At 36.6% G+C, this 24,190-nt stretch overlaps 1 protein-coding gene across 2 annotated transcripts in view; it reads right to left on the bottom strand.

The window, feature by feature from the left end:
• Window positions 1-12,405, bottom strand: part of RNF141 (ring finger protein 141) — a 28,774-nt gene extending 16,369 nt beyond the window's left edge. The window contains exons 1-2 of one of the 2 annotated variants that reach the window (XM_010977150.3): window positions 12,290-12,405; window positions 2,587-2,780 (exon numbers count right to left, since the gene is read on the bottom strand). In XM_010977150.3, the coding sequence (XP_010975452.1) occupies window positions 2,587-2,729 (143 nt within the window). In that variant the 5' untranslated portion in view covers window positions 2,730-2,780; window positions 12,290-12,405. Of the gene's footprint in view, window positions 1-2,586; window positions 2,781-11,919 lie in introns of both variants that reach the window. The other variant, XM_010977149.3, reaches the window with a different exon arrangement.
• Between the last annotated feature and the right edge of the window lie 11,785 nt (window positions 12,406-24,190).

The raw sequence follows: 24,190 nt of genomic DNA, 5'->3' as shown, positions 1-24,190 counted from the left end.
AACAAAGACATCTAGGAAAAACGTGTCAGGAGTCAAGTACTTACAGAAGAAGTTTAGCTGGTTTCACTTGTCCAAATTTTGCCTATTGCCTCAGATGTATATAAGGTGTGAAAAAATGTTGCCCTTGTTTGAGTCCTTCCTTAAGCAACACTTACACACCTCTTTGAAAAAAAATTTTATAGATAATGTGGGATTGATGAAGCAAATGATTTTGAGACACTTATATAAGTTTACTGTCTTCCAGTAGCAGAGTAATTCTAATTTAGAGAGTGACAGGGTACTAATATAGAAGTATGACACTTTTTAGAGGCTAATTCAGTATCATTTATCAACACCAACTTAAATCAGTTCAAAGACATAATCAAGTATTGCAGCTCCTTTTTTTTAATCATTACTCACATTTCTCTCTGAGCACCAGTGGGGATATCACACTCAGAATTAAGTGACTTATAGTCACATAAATTGAGGCCACTGAAAATTAAGTAACCAGCTCTACGTAACAAAGTCTGCCAGGGAAAGTAGTACTGCCAGTTCCCAGCTCTGTTTTCTAGTTATCGAGCCACGCTTCTTTTGTGCAGGTTTAACTTTATTGTTCTCAGACAGCACTGAACTTGTGAGGTGCCCAACTCTGACCCAGGGGAATTGGTTTTAAGAAGCAAATCCAGTCAGAAACATCCTGTGCTAAATAAATAAGATACTCTTTACCATCACCTCTGTATTACACAGTAAGCTTAGCTTGCAGACACTTTCATAGGACACATTTTATCCAGTATCTTTAGACCAAAAAATAAAATTTCATAGACTAGAATAGGTTTATTGTATTTAATTCTAATTTTCTAAAGGAATGGCAAATGTCATGATTATTCTTCAAAAAAGTTGAAACAATAAACCTAAAAAAGCATTCCACTGTTATGATACAATTAAACTCTCAATCCAATTTTATTCCTGAAGAATATGGTCTCAGAAGTAAAACCTCAAATGCTACCATCTGGATGATCTTTAAAAAAAAAAAAGGACAAAGTAAAATGCTAGAGTTTAAAAAACCCATGACTATGTTTCTATTATAAAAGATCATACAATACACAAACATAAGCAGTAAAATGTAAAATCTCCCTTCACTGCCCCTCATTTTCACCAACTCCCCAGAGACCCAGTGTGTATCCTTCTAGTTCATTTTCTAGGCATTTACATATACACCCATACAGGATCCATCCATATACCCATACAGGGTTTTTTGGTTTGTTTTTAATGAGTGAAATCCAGTGTTCTTAAAAGAAATGATCTCCTAAGAGAACTTTAAGAGTTAAGAATGCTTTATTCTTCATGACTGGCCAATAACAGTACACGCCAGCTATGTCCACAGAAGGACTGTATTTCCTTCTCTTTATCTAAAGTGTTCCAGATAGCCAAGCATGTCTCTTATCGTCCACAAAGCTTAGGGAGTACATTCATGTATTTTACTCTAAATTATTAATAGGGACTATAATATATAAAGTTATATGTGCTAAGTGGTCTCAGACTACTGGGTGATTTTATTTGGCCTTTTTGGGGTTTAAGGAGCAGTAATGGGAGCTGGTGGAAAGAACTTCAGACTTAGGGAGAGCTGGATCTGCCATTACTAACTGGGTAATCACTTTAGGTCTCAGTTAAAATGTCTGACCATCAGCAGAATGCCTTGCACATACTATGTGCTTAGTGAACGTTAGCTAAATTGAATAGAGAACCTTTAAGATCTCATTTAAAAGGCAGCATTAGTAAGTTATAACTATATCCCCAGGGAGACAGGAGATAAACAAAGAGAGGCAGATATGGGTGCTGCTGAGGAAGATTTAATAGGAAAAAGCGCCATCTGCTCTCCTGTCACTAGGGGAGAACACACAAACAAAAAAGCAGTATTTTAAAAGTATTACAATCTGGGGTCATTTTAGGACAAAGAGCCTTGTGTATTTTAATAGCTTCTATACAGATCAGCATAAAAATTGATATAATAAAGAATAAGTAACAAAGAGACGGCTAAGTTCTACTAGGTGTGCTCTTTAAGGAGGCAGAGTTTATTCCATCTTAGAAACCTATTCAAGAGTTAAGTAGAGATTTAAAGATATTAGCTAATTATAAAATATTTATAAACAAAATGTCTTATTTTTGACAAATGAATTATTATCATATATATTCCTCTGGCAAAATAATGACTCAATGAACAAACACAGAAGATTTATCAGCTGGATGAACTGGTTGATGTACTGAAATCTGAGTGTCCTTTCACCACCCGAGGAGCCTTTCTCTAGAGTGACTAATTAGTATATTCTCTTCTGTTATGCACCCTCTTTAGTGCTTTCAAGTAAGAATAAATTTACATGTCTGTGTTCGAAATTCAATTTTAAGTTCATTCTCTTTCATTTCTATTACATATTTTTAAATAGCCACGTAGGAAATCTTATAGTACTCAATAAATATTTGCTAACTGCTGTTGAAAATATTAAATATTAATAAGTCTTACCAATCAATAGTTCTGGTTCCCTCTCAGATTCTCATGATATTGGGCCATATGTCAGGGGGAAAAATAAAATGAAAAAGAGCAAGCCTTACACATCATTAAGTTCAGCTACTCTCCCAAGAAATTCTTCGTAAGTTAAGGAGCTACTTTCTCGAACCAATGCGACATGTTTTGCTACTTTTTCTGGTAGCTTGTTAAGAACCAACTGCGTCTGATCTGAAATTTGCTGTCCCATGATGAAGTGATGTCTTGTGAAATCCAGGAAGACTCTTGCTTCACATAGTTTCTGTCAAATATACATAAAAGTTACTTTTACTTGTAATATAAAAACAGCAACATACCCATCCCTTCAAGAAAATAAAGAAAAATAGGAAAACTTTTAAGTGAGAGCTCAACAGACTTACATGAGCCTAAGGGAGAATTTATTTAAACACCTGTATTTTAAAGTAAAGATTTACAGTTCTATTTTTTTAAGATCATAAGTTAAATGAGAAAACAGAGTTCACTGATCTTATTGAGCATAATAAATCTCTAATTCCTACAATTTTGCCAAGTCAAAAACCATTTTACACACACACACACACAGAGGCATTTAAGTGACTGTATTTAATAGGAAGCTTGTTTATCCTATACAATTTTCCTAAGACCATTTCCTGACTGTTTACCATATGTCAGACTCCAAACCAAGGACTTTCCATATATTATCTCATTTATTTCTTACAATAACCCCAAGAGGTAGGAATTATTACATTCCTATTTTATAGATGAGGAAATAGAGCTGAGTGACTTATCTAAGGTTAAACAGTTGGTAGGCGGTTGAAGAACTTCGAACTCATGTCTTTCAGATTCCACTGCTCATGTTCTAAAACACTATGGTATACTATGGCGTATAATCATGATATTGATAGACCAAATTAAAAAAAACATTTGTTGTAGGGTTACTTTGTTTATAAATGTGCAACTTATTTTTAATTGTAAAATATATGCAAATCAAACAGACTTTTGGTTTGAAAAATCTAAGATAATTAAAGTGTTAGATAATTTAACCATCTTACATTTTCTGCTTAGAAAAAGACAACTCTTTTGCTTTTTAACTCTTATAGGTATTTTTAACTTTGCATTTATATAATTTGCTTTCTAAATATGAAGGTGTTATTTTTTTTACTTTTAAAAAAGTTTTTTTTTAACATTTTTGAATTGATTTATAATCATTTTACAATGTTGTGTCAAATTCCAGTGTAGAGCACAACTTTTCAGTTATACATGAACACATATATATTCATTGCCACATTTTTTTCTCTGTGAGCTACCATAAGATCTTGTATATATTTCCCTGTGCTATACAGTATAATCTTGTTTATCTATTCTACAATTTTGAAATCCCAGTCTCTCTCTTCCCACCCCTCACCCCCTTGGCAACCACAAGTTTATATTCTATGTCTGTGAGTCTATTTCTATTTTTTATTTATGCTTTTTTTTTTTTTTTTAGATTCCACATATGAGTGATCTCATATGGTATTTTTTTTCTCTTTCTGGCTTACTTCACTTAGAATGACATTCTCCAGGCACATCCATGTTGCTGCAAATGGCGTCATGCTGTCGTTTTTATGGCTGAATAGTATTCCATTGTATAAATATACCACCTCTTCTTGATCCAGTCATCTGTCGATGGACATTTAGGCTGTGCTGTTTCCATGTCTTGGCTATTGTAAATAGTGCTGCTATGAACATTGGGGTGCAGGTGTCATCTTGAAGTAGGGTTCCTTCTGGATATATGCCCAGGAGAGGGATTCCTGGGTCATATGGGAAGTCTATTCCTAGTCTTTTGAGGACTCTCCATACTGTTTTCCACAGTGGCTGCACCAAACTGCATTCCCACCAGCAGCGAAGGAGGGTTCCCTTTTCTCCACACCCTCTCCAGCACTTGTCATTTGTGGATTTTTGAATGATGGCCATTCTGACTGGTGTGAGGTGATACCTCATTGTAGTTTTGATTTGCATTTCTCTTATAATTAGTGATATTGAGCAGTTTTTCATGTGCCCATTGATCATTTGTATGTCTTCCCTGGAGAAGGTGTTATTTTAGTTAAGCTGGATCACCACTTTAATAATCTACTATCAATGCAGATCAATAAGGTACTGAATTGATTTAAAATTTTAATCACAAAACACATCTTTAATAACCACTTACTCTAAAGTCTTGGAAGATATAACTATGTACCATGGCTAGAGAAGAGCTGGATATGTTTATTCTAATAGTTTTTTCTTTGGTAAATACTGATTTATCAGAATATCAAGCATTAAGATATGGTTAAAATAGAAAATAAGATAATTTTTACTATTTATCTATGTTGATATATTCTATAACTGAATATGGAAATCCCTATTCAATGAGAATACCACTACTAATAATAGTAAAATTAACTAATATTTATTCATCACTTCCATCATGTAACACGTCTCTAAGCACTATGTATTTGTGAATTCAGTCACTTAAATCCTCATGATCACCATTTTACAGATGAAGAAACAGGACAGTTTAGGAAACAAGCAGAGGGGTTTGCATCAAAGACTCTCATTTTATCTCACCTAAATTAACATTCATATAAAGCAGGTGAAATAGTAACAATTTATAGTAAAAGTTTTGTCAGAGGGGTGAGGGGTAGCTCAAGTGGTAGAGCGCATGCTTAGCATGCATGAGGTCCTGGGTTCAATCCCCAGTACCTCCTCTAAAAATAAATAAACCTAATTACCTCCCACCTTGCCAAAATAAAATAATAATACAATAATAAATGAAAATACAAAAAAATGTTAAAAAATTTTTTTTAAAAAGGCAAGAACATACAATGGAATAAAGACAGTCTCTTCAGCAAATGGTGTTGGGAAAACTGGACAGCAGCATGTAAATCAATGAAGCTAGAATACACCCTCACATCATACACAAAAATAAACTCAAAATGGATTAGACTTAAACATAAGACAAGATACAATAAACCTCCAAGAAGAAAACATAAGCAAAACATTATTTCATGTTACATCTCAGCAATGTTCTCCTAGGGCAGCCTACTCGAGAAATAGAAATAAAAGTAAGAATAAACAAATGAGACCTAATTAAACTTACAAGCTTTTGCACAGCAAAGGAAACCATAAGCCAAACAAAATGACAACCTAAGGAATGGGAGAAAATATTTGCAAAAGATGAAACTGACAAAGGCTTGATCTCCAGAATATATAAACAGCTCATACGACTTAATAAGAAAAAAACAAACAACCCAATCAAAAAATGGGCAGAAGACCTAAACAAGCAATTCTCCAAGGAAGACATACAAATGATCAATGGGCACATGAAAAACTGCTCAATATCACTAATTACAAGAGAAATGCAAATCAAAACTACAATGAGGTATCACCTCACACCAGTCAGAATGGCCATCATTCAAAAATCCACAAATGACAAATACTGGAGAGGGTGTGGAGAAAAGGGAACCCTCCTACACCATTGGTGGGAATGCAGTTTGGTGCAGCCACTGTGGAAAACAGTATGGAGAGTCCTCAAAAGACTAGGAATAGACTTCCCATATGACCCAGGAATCCCGCTCCTGGGCATATATCCAGAAGGAACCCTACTTCAGGATGACACCTGCACCCCAATGTTCATAGCAGCACTATTTACAATAGCCAAGACATGGAAACAGCACAGCCTAAATGTCCACTGACAGATGACTGGATCAAGAAGAGGTGGTGTATTTATATAATGGAATACTATTCAGCCATAAAAACGACAACATGACACCATTTGCAGCAACATGGATGTGCCTGGAGAATGTCATTCTAAGTGAAGTAAGCCAGAAAGAGAAAAAAAATACCATATGAGATCACTCATATGTAGAATCTTAAAAAAAAAAAAAGAGAGAGAGAGAAGACAACAAATGAACTTAAATATAAAACAGAAACAGACTCACAGACATAGAATACAAACTTGTGGTTGCCAGGTGGGAGGCGGATAGATAGGGACAGACTGGGAGTCTGAAATTCGTAGATACCGATAGGTATATACAGAACAGATAAACAAATTTATACTGTATACATGCAGAGAAATAAATACAAGATCTTGTAGTAGCTCACAGTGAAAAAGAATATGAAAATGATTACATGTATATTCATGTATAACTGAAAAATTGTGTACACCAGAAATTGATACAACATTGTAAACTGACTGTAACTCAAAAGAAAGGTTTTTTAAGGAAATCTGCTTTATCATTTAATCAAAAAAAAGAATTAAGTTATAACTCTAAAATATGTAACTTTAAAATATAAAATCATTTACAAAAGGAGTTCACAATAATCATACATATGCAAATTTTGCTTTCGCTATTCAAATTTAATATATTGTATTTGAGGTTTATTCTTTTATACATTAAATATAGGAAAAGTACAATTGTACTAAAAAAGAAAAACTTAACAACTACTGTTTTGAATCTGAGCCTACTTAGCAATGATAAATACTGTATTACATAGATATATGAAAGGAAATTGTTGAGGAAGGTCCAGACTACTAAAAAAAATTTCTGAAGGCAACATTATATATTTTAAATATAGCCAAGTGGATTCAAACCAACTGTATCCAAAGAGAAATGAAGATTTTAGCTTAGAGGAGGTCTCTAGAGTATTCAACATTAGTGATTTCTGGATTTCACAGACTAACAAAATCTCAAAGCACCATAGTGTCACACACTTATTTTTAAGAATAGTTTCCAAAAATAAACAAAAAAAATTTCTAAAACTTAACAAAATTTTTAAAAAGCACAATTTATAACCTGAAAAGTCAAAGGCTATATTAGAATAAAAGTCCTTTCCAAAAATGCAGTAACTTCACACTGACATATACTACATATACAGTACACTATTGTCCTTATTTTTCTTGTCTAATCCAAATGTGTGAAAACATCGTCAGAAGCCAAAGGTTGTACACTGGTGTTAGGGAGCAACTGTTACACGGCCTTTTAAAAAATTAAATTCAACTAGTACCACATGTCTGGCACTGTGCTATGTTCTGGGGATACAATGATGAGTACAAGAAACACGGTTCTTGCCACCACTGAGCATCTGATACAGTGGGGACAACAATCATACCAATAAATACATAATTACAAAACGGTAAGCGTGAAGCCAAACAAGTGTAGGGTACTACAAAAGCCTGTAAAAGGAGGACTTGACCTAGTCTTGTGTCAGGGAAGAAGTCCTTGGGCAAACAACTGATTTGCTATCAGTCAGTTAGCCAGAGAAAAGGGACAGAGGCATGTCAAGGGGAGGACATTCCAGGCAAAGGTATAGAAAGTGCCTAACATAGGAAGGGGTATGGCTGACTTTGACGTAATTAAAAAAAAAAAAAAAAAAAAAAAGCCAGAGTGACTAAAATAGAGAGGGAGAGAGGGAGACTGGCAACAAGAGATGGGATGTTTACCATTTTTGCTGATGTCCTGAAGACAAGACTACATGCCTGCCCAATCTGTAGATGATTAAAACTGGAATGAAGGAAGATCTACTGAATACCAAAATCAAAACTGAAAGGGATACTGATTTTCTGAAATAGAATAAATTATGTCAAATATGACTAAAAGTCAAATCCTGAATATGTTTTGAAAAGGCAACTGCACAAAAGCACAAGGGTAAGATATGCTTAAAAGCAATTAAAATTAAAAGGTCTGAGGGTATCAGTCAAAATAAGTCAACAGTAAAGAGGCCAAAATGCTGAAATAATCCCAAACTCTTGCTAGAAGCAAATGTCCAGAGGAAGAGCCTACCCACTGTGCTCTGTAATGGTTCTACCACAGTAAGTTCAGTAACCAGCTCTAAGGAGTCACACTTTTAAAGGGCACTAATCGCTTGAACATATTTAGGAGAGCACATAAGATGTTACAAATCTAGAAAAGGAAGCAATTTATTCTAGATAATCATAGTTCAGTAACAACATGGAGCAACATGATAGGTTTGTTCAAATACTTCAAGAGCTTTCATGTGGAAGAGGAAGTAACAGTTATTTTATATGGTTACAGAGAACAGAACGGGCAATAATTATAAATTAGGCAGATTTCAGGTCAATATAAGAATTTCCTATCATTCATAATTATCCAGCAGGGTTAAGAGCTACCTTGTAATGCCTGTGAGCTTGCTTTCATTGGAAATGTGGAGTTGTTTAAATAAAGATAAGACATTCATCTAATAAGTGTTTTATAGATTTCTGCTTGAGTAATAAGTGGAGAATGTGACCTCTAACCTAAAATTTCACTCCCAAAGTAAAACTTAAATTCCCTCTCGTGTTCCTGTACTAATCCAATCAAAATGCAATAAAATATTCCAATTAATCAGACTGAAAACTTTAAACTTACTCTTAAAATTCTTAACAAAGAAAAAATTAAACTTTTGAAATATATGGTTTTAATATTTTATGTAAAACATGTAATAGTTTAATCAATGTGCCTACCAGATATTTTAAAAGATTTAGTTGCTTGTTTATTGAGTTAGGAAATGGTCCCTTTTGTTCCTACATTGTTTTGATCTGATGCCCTAATTTTGTTTTTTATTTAAAAAAGTTTAATTGAAGTATAGTTGACCTACAATATCATGTTAGTTTCAGGCATACAGCAAAGTGATTTAGTTATATATATATTTGATTCTTTTCCATTACAGGTTTTTACAACATATTGACTGTTGATTCCTGTGCTATACAGTAAATCCTTGTTGTTTACCTTTGGTAACCGTAAGTTTGTTTTCTATGTCTGAGTCTTTTCTTGTTGTGTAAACAAATTTATTTGTATTAATTTTTTAGATTCTACATATAAGTGATAAAATATTTATCTTTGTCTGTCTGTCTGTCTTTACTTAGTATGATACACCCAACTTTGAATAAGGTTTATAATTTGAGGCAAGATACTAACTTGTTATCCTGAATTGCACTTGGTATCTGAGAAACCTGATTAATTTCTTGGATTAAAAGGGAACATTATCTAGAGAGTACTGAGAGAGCATGGAACAGTGGTTCTCAACCTGGTTCGGTGAAAAGGGCCTGTGATTTAGTTCATTTTGAATGTCACAAAATAATGATAAATATTAACATCCATCATGAGCATAAAAATATGGCTATGTAATCTACATGCAAAATAGAACTACAGCCAAGGGTGCATGTCTGTTCACAAAACAATGTGCTGAGGCCACCCTCTAGTCACCCACCCCAGGTTTTTCAATGTCCCTCTTTGGTGACTCTGCACATTCTTCTATCACAGCACACAACATCAGCTGGGTCACCTGACCATCCCCCTCTGTGAGCTTCTTAAGGGTGGCAGCTGTGTTCTCTCTAATGGCAGATACAGAAGCACACAATAAATGTTTATAAATGGATACAGTAAATACTGTTGAGTTTGGGGGGGTTTTATTATTCACTTAGTAGTCTTGATTTTTGTTAACTTGTTCAGTCATCTACTAATATCAACTTGGAGAGAAGCTGAAGTGAAAAAAACATGGAAAAAATATAAAATTATAAAAATTTATCATTAACATTTATGTGGACTGAGAAATATTATTTGGTATGAGCAAAATACTCCCCCTAGATAATGAAACAGCAGTATTAAATAGGAACTTTATTTGCAAACCACTTGCGTAGAACTCAGCAAAAGACAAATTTCTGGTCAAGATTTCTCAAAGAACTGGCAGCTCCCATACTACTGCATCACCTATAATTTAGTCCTTTATAACAGAATAACAATGTGCTTTCAAAAAACATTTGAAGGATTTTCTAAATAAAGAATAACTGTTATTCTGAAACACATAAGAATATCAAGGATTCCAAAAATGCCACATTCTCTAGTGGGTGGTAACATACACTTGATCACTTCTTTTTCTAACAAATAAATTGCTGTAGTTCAAATACTCTTTATAAAGATACAAAAATCACATCATGGGTAACTAGGGAAAAAACCCTCCATGAAAATTTAAGCCATATCCATTCATAAAAGGATTAAAGCAAAGATGAAAAGGGTGAAAGTGCAACAAGATGACTAGTTCACAAATACTGTAGTATTTAGAAAACCTCTCTGAAAACTGCTCTCCATGAAACTTTATATCAATTTCTTTATTTACAAAAGAGATATTTATAATTGAAATAATCAACTATTTTTACTGTTAAGGCTGCTTTAGCATCAGTGATAAAAACTAAGAACTACAAAGTAGGTCCCTAAAGTTACTATTTATTTTACTATTCATTGCTTACTCAAACTCTAGATCTGTAAACAGATCATCAGCTGTCCTGCAAGACAAGAAATTAACAGCAGCTATAATAGATCATACTGAAACAATCAGACTAGTCAGAGTTACTAGGGTCAGGAATACATGGCCTGGGCTCAAAGATCTTAATCAGACAAAAATTGTATAGAAAGGAAAACAACAAAAGGATAGTAGTACTTGGAGACTGAAAACATGGATTTCTGACATCACCAGTGTGTTTACTAAATACATTTCATACTCGGAAAAATGCACTAACTAGACTTGTAAGAATTCTCTCTGGACCTTCTCTGCATTTTTGGGAGGAAGAGGGGAAGGAAAGTGTGTCAAGTATATAGATGTGAGCTAAGAAAGATCAGGCCACACACACTAAATACAAAGTTCACTTACACCAAATGACAAACATATTTTGAAAACGTACAGTCATATCCTAGAAGAAAATATTTAGAAACTGTAGCCAGGCAGCATCAGAGGAAAAGAAAAAAATTCATACTATTTTTGAATTTCGAATTCAGAGCGCATTACTTCTTAGAAGAGTGACTTCAATACTGAGGTCGCTAATTTAGAATCTTTGCTCAGGCACACCTCCTGCCCCAGATGAAAATTCCGAATGGATGCATCTCATTTTATAGCAAGAAAAACGGGCGGGAGGAAGTGTAAAAAAATCAGAAGATATAAGAATTATAAACCATAGGAAGTGTCACGGCCGCGTTATAAATAAATTTGGACGTATACCGCAATTTTAAAGAAGCTGGGAATACATCTGAACATAATAGTAAACCCACATTCTGTAACACGATACAAATAGCGATAAGAAATCATTTCAACAGCAAACACAGGAGGCTCCTGTTTCAGGAATGATTACTACAATTAAGCAGCAAGGAAACGGTCTCAGCTGGGTCTCACCGTAAGTGGTTTGATAAGGCAAGGCCTTTGGGAAGGGGAGCAGCTTAAGCTAATTTAGAAAGGGAGGGCGGGTTAAGTAGACCAACTTGGCCATTTCTGAGCCACTGCCCAGGGAAGGGTTTTTCTAATCTGGGGTGTCTAGTGCGGCGGAGGCGCACGGGTTTCTAGCAGCACTAGTGTTGACTAAACGCACCCGCCACCCTCCCGCCGCCCTCTCAGTCTCAGCCCCTCCTCAAGCGCACCTGCACTTGTAACCAACAGCTACGTCTGCTGGCGGACTGACTGCGCCGGCGGCAATATTCAAATCCGGATCCGCACTCGAAGAAGAAAAACTCTCTCCTGGTACCCTAGAACCTCCCCAAAACGGGACAAGCCACCTCCACGCCCGGCCACTGGAAACCGCCGGGTTAGAGACGGTGGGACCACAGAAGGCCCTCCCTAGCCAGCCCCGCGCCCTAAGGCGAGGCCTAGAAAGGGCGGCAGGGCCAGGCCTGTCTCCCCGCGGGAGCTCGGCGCGTCAGTGGAGGCCTGGCCGGCCTTTCTACTCCTGACCCGAGAGTTGTGAGGCAGCTGGGAAGAGAGACGGCGACAGACCAGCGCTGCGGAGCTCACCCCAGGTTCAAGGCATCGCGCTTCCGGCTGCAGAGGCGCCGCCTCAGCCAGCCGCTCAGAACCTCGGGCGTTGGCGGCGGCAGCTCCGTCCGCGACCCGGTCGCACTTCAGTGACGCACAAGCCCCGCCCCCAGGGCGTTGCCTGGAGACAGTGCCCAACGTTCCTCCGCAGAGCTCAGCTTGCTGGCTTCGCTTCTCCTGACCAGGAAAGGCCATTCGAGAGGGAAGGGTGGTGGCGAAGGCCAAGGAGTGGGTCGTGCCCTAGTGGCGCTGGGAGAGGCCTCTCCTGGCAGGCTCCTCGAGGCCGCAGCCTGGTGCCATCTCCAGAGCCGGCTGTCGATGTGCCCAGCCGGTAAATGACACTATGAGCCCTGGTTTGGTCAAGGGTTGAATTCCAGGCCACTATTTATTAGGACTCCAACCTCCCACTGGTCATCACAAAGATCGTCTCGTTTCTTTATCGTTGGGGGCCGATAATGCTCACCTAGCTAGATTAAGAAGCATAAAAGAGAATATGTATGGGGGAGGGGAGTAAGAAAATACAGTTTTTTTTTCTTTTTTTTAGAATGCACTTGAGCCTGTATGACGACCAGTATAAAATAACCAGCAAGGTCCTACCATATAGCACAGGAAACTATATTCATTATCTTGTAGTAACCGATAATGAAAAAGTATATATGTGTGTAACTGAATCACTATGATGTACACCAGAGACTTAACACAACATTGTAAATCGACTACACTTCAATTTAAAAAATAAAAATTAAAACATTAAAAAAATTAAAACAGTATGTCGTGACATCCTTCCCTATCAATAAATAGAAAACCACATCATCAAAAAAAAGAAAGAAAAGCAAAGAATGAAAGAAAGAAGACCCAGTCTTAGATGAATCTGGAAGGTGGGCATTTTAATACTATTTTATCCCATGACAAATACAAAATCATAATCACTAACATATATACCCTCAAATAGAAACATCTGAAATTATACTGAGAGAAAAAAGCTAAACTCAAAAGGCTACAAACCGGTGGGAGGGTATAACTCAAGTGATAGAGCACATGCTTAGCATGCAGGAGGTCCTGGGTTCAATGCCTAGTACCTCCTCCAAAAGTAAATAAACTAAATACCTCCTGACTCTAAAAAAATAATAATAATAAAAAAAGAAAAAGGCTACAAACTGTATGATTTCATTTATAGAACATTCTCAAAATGACAGTTACAGAGATGGAGAACAGATTAGTGGTTGCCAGGGGTGAGAAATTGGGAGGGTATGGGGAGAGAGAAGGACAGGGGTGTGACCCTAAGAGAGGGGTATTTGTGGTGATGGAGTGATGGAACAGGGCTGTATCTTGATTATGGAGTTGACATACAAATTGACACATTATAAAATTGCATAGAACTTCAGACACACACAAGTGCATATAAAACTGGTAAAATCCGAGTAAGATTGTACCAATGTCAATTTCCTGGTTTTGTTACAGTTATTAAAACATTACTATTGAGGGAAACTAGGTGAAGACTACATAGGACCTCTTTGTACTTTTAAAACTTACTGTGAATCTATAATTATTTCAAAATAAAATAATAATAAAAAATACTGCAAAAAAATGCATTGAAAGTAACCGGCATGGGGTCCAAAATAGTAAGCCCTAGTAATGGCAGCTGTTATTATGAACACGTGTTGGCAATATCATGGCTTTTCAGAACGTCTGTAGTCAATAATTGCTGTCTATCAAGCATCTGTTGTATGCCAAATACTATACCAAGCACTTCACAGGCATTGCTCTTATTTAAGTAGTTCACTCAGTTACACAGCCAGTAAACAACAGAGCAATGGTTTAACCCAGGTATGACTGACACTATCACCTTTATGCTTAGCAGCTAAATTAAACTACTTCTTATGCTGGTTAATGTTTCCACACATCCTTCCTCAGTCATTTGTAGATTTACCTTATGAAGAACTAATCTTGTCCTCTAATAATAGATAAATATTTTTGATCATTTACTATGTGCCAAACTCTGTTCTAAGTACTTTAAAGGTGCTCACTTAACCCTTACAGCAATCCTAGGAGGTAGGTTCTTACTAATACTCTCATTTCACATTTAAAGAAACAGGCTTAGAAAAGCCAATTAAGTTTTCCAAGGTCAACCAACCAGTAAGGAACAGAGACAGATTCAAACCCAAGCTGACTGAACCCTGAGCCTGTACTTTTAACTGTTGTGCAAACTGCCTCTGAAAGATGGTAAAACTTCATCAGGGCCAGGTCCACGTATCTGTGTACTCCTTTTTGGTACATTATGGAGAGTGTACTGAGGATTGTTTCCCTGACAATCTGCACAAAGCCTGGCATGCAAGAGTTGTTCAACATGTGAACCTTTGATGAATATTTGAATGTGGGAGAAACTAAGAGCTTAGTAATGATCTGTAAATAATGATTTAGTAAATTTTTAAAAAATCCAGTTAAATTCAGCAAGTTCCTATAGTTGAGTCTAACCTGGGCCAGGAGTCAGAATTATTTCCTTGAAAAAAATTGTCTACAATTAAATATAGTGTTGGAGGGTCTAGTCAGTGGAATAAAACAAGACAAACAAAAAATTTTAAAGCATCTAGATTGGAAAGAAAAAAGTAACACTGTATTTGCAGACAAAAATGCTATGGGATTCTACAAAAGCAAGCCACTAGAACTGGAAGTGAGCTTAGCAGAGTTGTGGGATACCAAGTCAATATACAAAATCAGTTGTTTCTCTATGCTACCAATGAATAATTAAATACTGAAATTTTAAAAATACCATTTAGCAGGAAATAAAAAAGCCCCCAAGCAAACAAACAAAAAACAACTTGGGGATAAATTTGACCAAATGTGAAAGACATAGAAACTGAAAACTACAAAATATTGAGAGAGAAATTAAATCTCTAAATACAGTGACATCATGTTCATGGGTCAGAAGATACAATATTTTTAAGATGCCATTTAACTCTGAATTGATCTGTAGTCTTTAGACAAGTTCAATAGAAATTGGAAAATTTGTGAAAATTGCAAAGTTTATTCTAAAATTTCAATGAAAATGGAAAGGACCCAGAGTAGTCAAAACTTTGACCAAGAAAAACGAAATTGAAGGACACACACTACCTGATTTCAAGACATTATAAGACATACAGTAATCAACACATTGTGGTATCATTGTAAAGATAGATAAATAGAACAATGTAACAGAATAGAGAGTCCAGAGATAGACCTACACATACATGGTCAATTGATTTTCAACAAATATACCAAGTAATTCAATGGGGGAAGGATAATCTTTTCAACAAATGATGCTGGAACAACTGGATAGCATATATCAAAAAATTTTAAAAAAAAGAATCTTGATCCTTTCCTTATACCATATGTAAAACTTAAAAGTGGATCATAAATCTAAATTTAGGAGTTAAAATTATAAAACTTATAGAAGAGAACATAGGAGAAAAATCTTAGTGACCTCGGACTTGGCAAAGATTAAGAACATGGCACAAAAACACAATCCATAAAAGAAAAAAAATAGATAAATTTTAGTTCCTCAAAATTAAAACTTCTGCTTTTAAACATACACTTAAGAAAATGAAAAGGGAAGCCATAGGCTGGGAGAAAGTATTTGCAAAAGATATTTGACAAAGCTCTTCTAACTAGAATATGCTAAAAAAAAAAAAAAAAAAGCTCATATAATTTAGTAAGAAGACAACTAATCTTTTTAAATGGACAAAAATTTTAAATAGACACTTCACCAAAGAAGATATATGGATGACAAAATAAGCACATGAAAATATGCTTAACAGCATTGTCACTGGGGAAGTGCAAATTAGAAGTACAATGAGATGTCACAGCACACCCTGGTCCCTAGAATGACCAAAATTTAAAAAGCTGATCATATAAAGTGTTGACTGGTAAGAATAGGAAACAACTGGAATTCTCAAATACTGCATGTTAAGAATGTAAAACTGATAAACTTTTTTGGGAAAAAGTTTGGCCTTTTTTAAAAGAGTTACGTATACCTATCATATGATCGAGCCATTCCACTAGGTATTTACCCTCAAAGACTTGTATGTGAACATTCCTGACAGAATTATTTGTAATGCTGCCCAAACTGGAAAAAACCCAAATGTCCCTCAGTTGGTGAATGGAAAGTAAACTGTGGTTTAGCCACACAAAGGAATACTACTCAGGAATAAAAAACAAGGAGCAACTGATATACTCAACAACATTGATGAATCTCAAAATAATTATTCTGAGTGAAAGAAGCCAGACCAGAAAACCATACTGTGTGATCCCATTGATATAAAATTGTAGAGAATCCAACCTGTAGAGTGACACAAAGATCAGTAGTTGCTTGGGGTGGGAAGTTAAAATGGTGATGGGGTGGAGATGAGTAGGAGACTGGTATTACGAAGGGGTGGGAGGAAACTTCTTGGAGTGATGGATATGTTCATTTTCTTAATTATAGTGATGATTTCATAGGTGTATACATATGTCATAACTTCTCAAATTATACACTTTTATCATGTGCAGTTTATTATAAGCCAATTATACCTCAATGATATTGGGAGGGAAAAAGACATATCTATTTAAAATTTAAGAGGCTTTATATTTCAGGCTAATCTAAGCCTGGAGTCAGGAAAATCACTCTGCAAATTACCTTCAATTTTATAAAATAGGGCCAGTACTCTTTTATACCTCATGGAGAGTATAGTAAGGATTAGACTATAGGCAAGACTACAAGACTAAAATATTTTTAAATTAGTATTGAAGTAGTGTTTTTATTGACATCTCTAGATGGTTCTTTCTCCTCACTACAGCTTTTTTCTTAACTTTGCACAAGCACAATGAAGTAACTAGAATGTAAAACAGAGTAAAACAATAATAAGAATTATCTTAAATAGAAGAGGTTAGAAATTCTCTCTGAAATAGGACTTGTGAAGTTGTTTTGTAGCAAGATAAGGAAACCTTTATTTTTCTTTCTATGTAAAAAAAAGTAGAGGAAAAAAATGTTTATAGGAAGCCATGAATATAAATGTGAATAGTTATGGGAGAAAAAACCCTCTAAGTTAATTCTTTTATAAGAAGAAGGATCCTTTTGTAAAGAATCTTGCAATTTGTAAAGTGTCAGTTTGTATAGGTATTTTCCAGTTAAAACACAGATGCTTCAGTAAAATTGTAGTAAACACAGTCTTGTGGTGAAGACCAGAAAATTTGAGACTTTTGAAATATTTTTCTAAGACAGTATGTCCAATGCCTCCGGCTTTTTATAAGGTCACTAAACACCTGTGACAGGACTGTGGGAATATATGAGGAAGGCTTTTAGTGACTATGGATTGTAAACATTTTAAACTTCCTGTATGTAATTCATAAAATCACAAAATTGAAAGAACTGTCTAATAAATCATTTGGTCCAACATTCTTCTTTTAGAGATGAGGAAACTGAGAGCCAAAGATGGGAAATGACTCACGGAAGGACTATAGAACAAGTTAACTACACCAGGTTAGAATTCAGATTTTCTAGCCACTAGTCTAGTGTTTTCCCTCACAATGTATTAACTGCTTTTAATTAGATCAGTGCAGAACACAGAGGAAAAATGAGTCACATACAGTCAAGATTGGAGCTTCATCAGTTTATACTATATAGTACAAGGAAGTATATTCAATATCTTGTAGTAACCTATAATGAAAAAAGAACATGAAAACGAATATATGTATGTATGACTGAAACATTATGCTGTACACCAGAAACTGACACAACATTGTCAACTGACTATACTTCAATAAAAAAGAATGCGAATTTAAAAAAAGAATAGAGCTTCATCATCTTCCAGGACGCTGCACTTTGGGGTTTTTATATCTCATCTTTGCTTTCTGACTGCTGCTTCTCAGGCTCTGGCCTCAGCTCTCTGCTTTTATTTTTAAACTTTTGGAGAGCTCAGGTACTCATAGCTTCAGTTACCACCTGTATACAGATGATTCCCAAATCAACATTCCCAATTGTCAGCTTTTATTGGTGTCTCAATCCTGCACTTCTGTAATTACATAGAATATCTCCCATAGGAATGAACACCACAGTAATGGCACCTGAACGCAAAAGTTGCTATCTCGGTGTGGCTTCAATATTCCTTCTGGTCTCTTGGGCTAACTCAAGTGCAGAGATTTCTGTCTCCTAATTCTGTCATGGGGATCCTGTGCTTCTTTAAAATTTCTTTTAGTCTTCTTTTTTAAATCTTTTTTCCTGAGTTCTTAGTCTGTGCCAGGCACTGTAAGTGTTCCATACGCATTATTTCCTGTAAGCCTCACAGTGACCCTAAAAGATAGATGTTAAAGGTAGATACTAACATCATGTCAATTTTACAGAAGAGAAAACAGTCTTAGAGAAGTGAAATAACTTGCCCAAGTTCACATAGTGCATACATGGCAGAAGGATTCAAACCCACTGACTTCAGAAGCTCAGGTTTTAGCTACTGTTCTTTACTATTGGGTGTAAACCATTTTTGTTTATTCCACACTATCATCTCAATCTAAGTTCCAAGTTATTATATCTTAGCTGATCCACTTATGCTGAAACATATTTATTCAGTCTATCTTACCTCTTGCTGTCCTATCAAGCAATTTAAAATATTATCTTTATTAAGTCTACAGTGGTAGTGCTCAATATTAAGCCCGAGCAGGTCAACACATTGGACCCTAGTGTTTGGGAATCATTTTAAAGGGATGACTTTACTACCCCATTGCTGCAAATGTCTATCTGGGTCTTGGGGAGAGTCAGCTCTGCATACTCCCTACCCCCAGTGTTATCACGTCAATCGAAGCCACCTCCCAACACTGCCCTCCACCCCCAAACCTTCATCACTATGTTCTGTGATCACCGATTTTAGTACAGCTCTTCACAGCCCACCTTCCCCTGTCAGAACTCATCTTCACTCACCTCAGGCAAGCCTCCTTTCTGCTGCAGCCATCTCAGTTTGACCTCAGGAATCCCCATTTTCCTACTGACAGCTTCTCTGCCATTATCTGCTTTTTCTTTGAATACTTCCTACCTTACTGAAACCAGAGGAATCCACTTCCTTGACAGCCTTTTTGGCTAGGAGACAAGTTAACATTTTCTTCCCTAGTTGTCAGGTCCTTTCACACCAATGCTTTACTGCAATCAATCAGCTGTCTCTGCTCCTTTAAACTCTTCCATCTGGAAGCCTGGTTTTTCCTAAGCCAGCTGGGCCTAGTAACACTACAGATCAAAGGAGTCAAGTTTCTCCTCCTGCAAATGTGAGACTCAAACCTTACCGCTGTCATGTATGATGCAAGGAAAGATCAATCCAGTGTATACAGACAGGGCCGGGGAAATGAAGTGAGAAAGTTCAAGAACAATAGAGATTACTTGTTCCAATCCTGGGAGCCATCCACCTGGTTTTTGGCCAAACTAATGGGAAATGGCAAAGGCTACCCCGAGGTCAGTTTATCACTCTACTACATGGAAGACAAGGACTAAAAGCAGCCAGTCCATAATTATATTTCCCAGATTATGTAAAAATAAAAAAAGTCTTTTCATAGACAGTAAATCTGTACTAATTTCATTAGTACAGGATCCAAACAATCCCTCATCTTTATGTTCAATGATCACTGATCTCAGCACAGCTCTTTTTGGCCTCTCATTGCATTGGATTGTTATATTTTAAGTCTTGATTTAGAACAGTCTGCCTCCCCTGCTTTTTTCATGCTATCAACTTGTTACAAAAACTGGATGTATTAGGACTGAACCAGAGAAACAGAACAAGTAGGAAACATATGCTAAGGTATTGCATATATATGCTGTATATATTGCATGGAACTGGCTTACTCAGTTGTGGGGGCTGTGCAAGCAAGTTGGAAATCCGCAGAGCACGCTGTCAGAAAGGGCAGGCTGGAGCTCTTGGGCATGAGCTGAAACTACGGGGCACAAACAGAATCTGTTCTGGGAAGCCTGTTTTGCTCTTTTGCTCTTAAAGTCTTTCAATTGATTGACTCAGACACACCCAGGTTATCAGGATAATCTCCCTTACTAAAGTCAATTGACTGAGGACATTAATTACATGTATAAAATACACACAGCAACACTTGGATTAGTGTTTGATTGAATAATTAGGTACTGAAATTTAACACATAAATACTATCATTCTGGGTCAATTGTATAGACTATCCCTATATTCTGGGTTTATGTTTTCTTCCGTTTACCTTGTTCCTTTCTCTCCCCATCTTTCCTGTAAATGCAGTTTGGCTTTTGAGGCTTGATTAGTTTCCGGTTCAGCTGTTTTGGCAAGAGTGCTTCATAGGTTGTGCACACAGCTTCACGTTGCATCACGTCAGGAAGCCCACAATGTCTGCTTGTCCCACTTTAAGACTAATCATTGGGGTTCCTGTCAATATTTCATCTAATGCTTTTACCCATTATGGTGGTAGTCTGAATACATGTTACTAGGGATTACAGAATGGTGATTTTATAACTATTAGAACTCTTAGTTGCATCACTTCTGCAAAAAACTTTCCTTATAAACTAGGGTTATCTGGTTACCCTGAAATGCAGTCTGTCCATACAGGAAAGACAGGAGAAATGACAAATTCTTTCCTTTTAAGGAGTTGGCACCTAGTTATCTGCTGTTTGTATATTAAGTATATTAGCCCTTTGTCTATATTTTAAATTGCAAATGCCTTTTCCCAGCTTATCATTTGTCTTTCAGCTTTGCTTAATGGGAATTTTTGGCCGTGCAAACCATTTTTATGTAGTCAAATTCATCAAAGTGTGTATATATTCTAGTCTTCATAAAGATACCAATCACATCTTTATGCTTGTGGATTTTGCATCATAGTAGGATTTTCCTCACTTCCAGATTATAAAGGAATCTCCCAATGTTTCGTTCTAGTAGTTATAAGGTTTCAGTTATTATATTCAAATCTTTGATCCATCTGGAATTTATTCTGGCGTATGATGTGAAAAGCAGGTTTGATTCTATCATTTTTATTAAATGGTCCATTTGTTCCAACACCATTTAGTCCATCTTCCCCCCTCCCATTTCATTTGTCCCCTTTTAACATGTATTAAATTTTCACATGTGTTTAGGTCTATTTGTGAGATGTTGATTCTGTTACATTGGTCAGTCCTTTCATGTACTAGTGCTGCATTGTTTTGATTATAGGGGCTTTATAATATGTTTTAATATCTGGTTGGGATAACCTCTGCCTCTATTGCTCTTTCTTCCCCTAGGGAGAGAACTCATCTGAAGGGAAAAGGAAGCCAGGCCATTATAAATGATTGCATAATAAAGCCTTAGTCATGGGATGGGCAGTGGGCTGGAGGGAGGTGATTTTAACTAGGTTTTGTCCATGAACCAATTCCCATGGAATCAAGTCCAAGTCTCAGATTTATAGAGATGTTAACAAAAACTGCAAAAGCTGTCTGCACTAAAAAGTCAGTACACTAGGTTATGGTGAGGACTGCTTTGGTCCATTTCTAATGGAGTTAATCACAAATGGAGAAAGAAGCATTCATTCTTTACCTGTCCTACAGTTGGGTCACTAGATAAAATACGGGCTGCCCAGTTAAAGTTGAATTTCAGGTAAATAACAAATTTAAAAAAGTATGTCCCAAATATTACTTCACACTAATATATAGGACATATTTACACCAATATATTAGTGGCAGGGCTTGCAGAATTTTGTGGTTGCTGGGGAAAAGCAGCAGTTCTAGTGGACAAGATGTCATCTGAAGAAGCAGCTTTGTTGGTTGGTAGGTGCAACGGAGAATGTTACCAGGGAAGCAGCAGCAGCAGAATCTTGTGGGTGTGGCAGTTCCCAGAGGAAACAGAAGCAGTGTTTAGCAGTAGAGACAGCGTGCCTGGTAGATTGATTGATACCTAGAGGAAATAGTCATGATGCTTGGTGGGAAAAGAGAGAAACAAGCAGAAGTGACCAGTGTGCCTAATGGAAGATATGACAGCACTCACTGGAGCAGAATTAGACCAAAAACAATGGGAAAATACTTAACGCTATGTGGAAGGTGACCATACTTGCTTGTGAGCACATTTGAGTTGCCTGCTTCTGAATAAACCTGGAGGGTTGCAGTTTTTCAAGGGAGCAGGATTCTGCTTCAACAGATTTAGAGAAGTGCAGATTACACTGGTGCTTCCCAAGCTATCGTTCTGGGAAGAGAAAGAATAAAGGAAGTACAGATGGTGTAACAAGGATAATGATCTCTGCTCTTACCCAGACTTCATTGATATCAACCAGTAATCCCCAGTGCAAGGCTTTCTATGGAAACTGCTTTGGGTATGGGGTTTAGGACTGGATGCCTAAATACTACCCAGGAAGAGAAGGATGCAACGGGAACCACAAGCCCACCTATCTAACCATATGTATGGAGTGGAAGTGATGGATGAGGCTGGCTCCTCTGCCTCAAAGGACCAAGCCCTGCCAGAGTCTGAGGCAGGAGGTAGACAATTGAGTGCCATGAATAAGTACTGAGCAGAATAACTCCACCCATAAGTAAAATAAGGCCAAGTAGAGGTCCTGGCCTTTATCAATCTGGTTATCAAAGACTTTTTCCATGAGGGGATGTTGAAAAGGGGACATACAGAGGTAGGGGCAAGGATGGGAAAATTCTCTTGCTTCCATTAAAGTCTGAAGCATTCCCCAGCTCCAGTTGCCACCACATGACATTCTCCACCCATGCAGATGGCAGCCGCCCAGCTTACTCACTGAAATATTATTGTGCCACTTTCACTGAGCATTTTAGGGCTTTGAGCTACCTGCACTCGGGTTTCAGACACAGGTCAAGATCACCCACAGACAAAGCCCTACTTCCATCCAAACTGGCATCAGGTTTGCCTCTTGCCTCTGCCTAGATACTAGTCAGTACCTATGGGGAGTTCACATCGTCTCTGATGTCTGTGGGTGGTGTATGCCTTATTCCCACCCTCCCTTCCAGATTTATAACTCAAACATAGTTTCCATGCTGGATCTTTTAGATTTAGACATCTCCTCCTCCATGAAGTTCCACTTGATAGTATGTCTTTAAATAGAACAATTTTAAGGAATCTACTCATGGAGAAAATATGGTGTGATTTTGAGATATTTTACTATGATACTGTAGTTTTATGTGGTTTGTAACATCTAAGTCTTTATTATTACTATTATTTAGTTTTAGCTTTTGATGAAATGATAATCTTCATAGGTAAAAGAATTTGCACAATGGAGTGTTCTATTATGTGATTTGATATTCATAGAGATTGTCTTTTGTAATTGATTTTATCTTTTTTCGATCACAAAAGAATGTCTTCAACTTATCTGAAGACAAAACTCAAAACAAAATGACAACAATAATTGGATAGTTTAAAAAAAAAAGTCGGGAGATGTCCCCTAATTTCTAGAAAATGTTAGCATTTAGTATGCAGAATTCCAGATTGCCAAGAAAGCATCTAGCCTTCAAAGACTAAAATAAAAATCTAGAGACCAAGGAGCCAAATTTTGCTGATATTTGTTGTTTTTGTGGTTGCTGTGGGTGCTTGCCTTTCTTTAACTTGACCACAATCCAAAGCACTCTGCAGTTTCCCTGTTAAAATAAATATTAAAATAAGATTACTCACAGAGGTGAGTCAATGGCCAACTCACAGAGTAAAGTTCAAGTATAATAAATAGCCTTTACGTATTCTTCTGGCTTGCTCACAATTGCATTCTATACCAATAGAAAGTCATCAGGAAGAACAATATTTGGGTGGTCAGGAACAATTGGCCCTGTATTGAATGATCTTAACACTCCATACAGATAGCTGGATTAAGGTATGACTTGGAGCTTGTGAAATCAGAAGGAATTCATTCATTCAACGTTTACTGAGATCTAGCTATATGTTTGCT

This window comes from Camelus dromedarius, chromosome 12, assembly GCF_036321535.1.
Source record: "Camelus dromedarius isolate mCamDro1 chromosome 12, mCamDro1.pat, whole genome shotgun sequence".
NCBI lineage: Eukaryota > Metazoa > Chordata > Mammalia > Artiodactyla > Camelidae > Camelus > Camelus dromedarius.
This window is presented reverse-complemented; position numbering and strand designations above follow the sequence as displayed.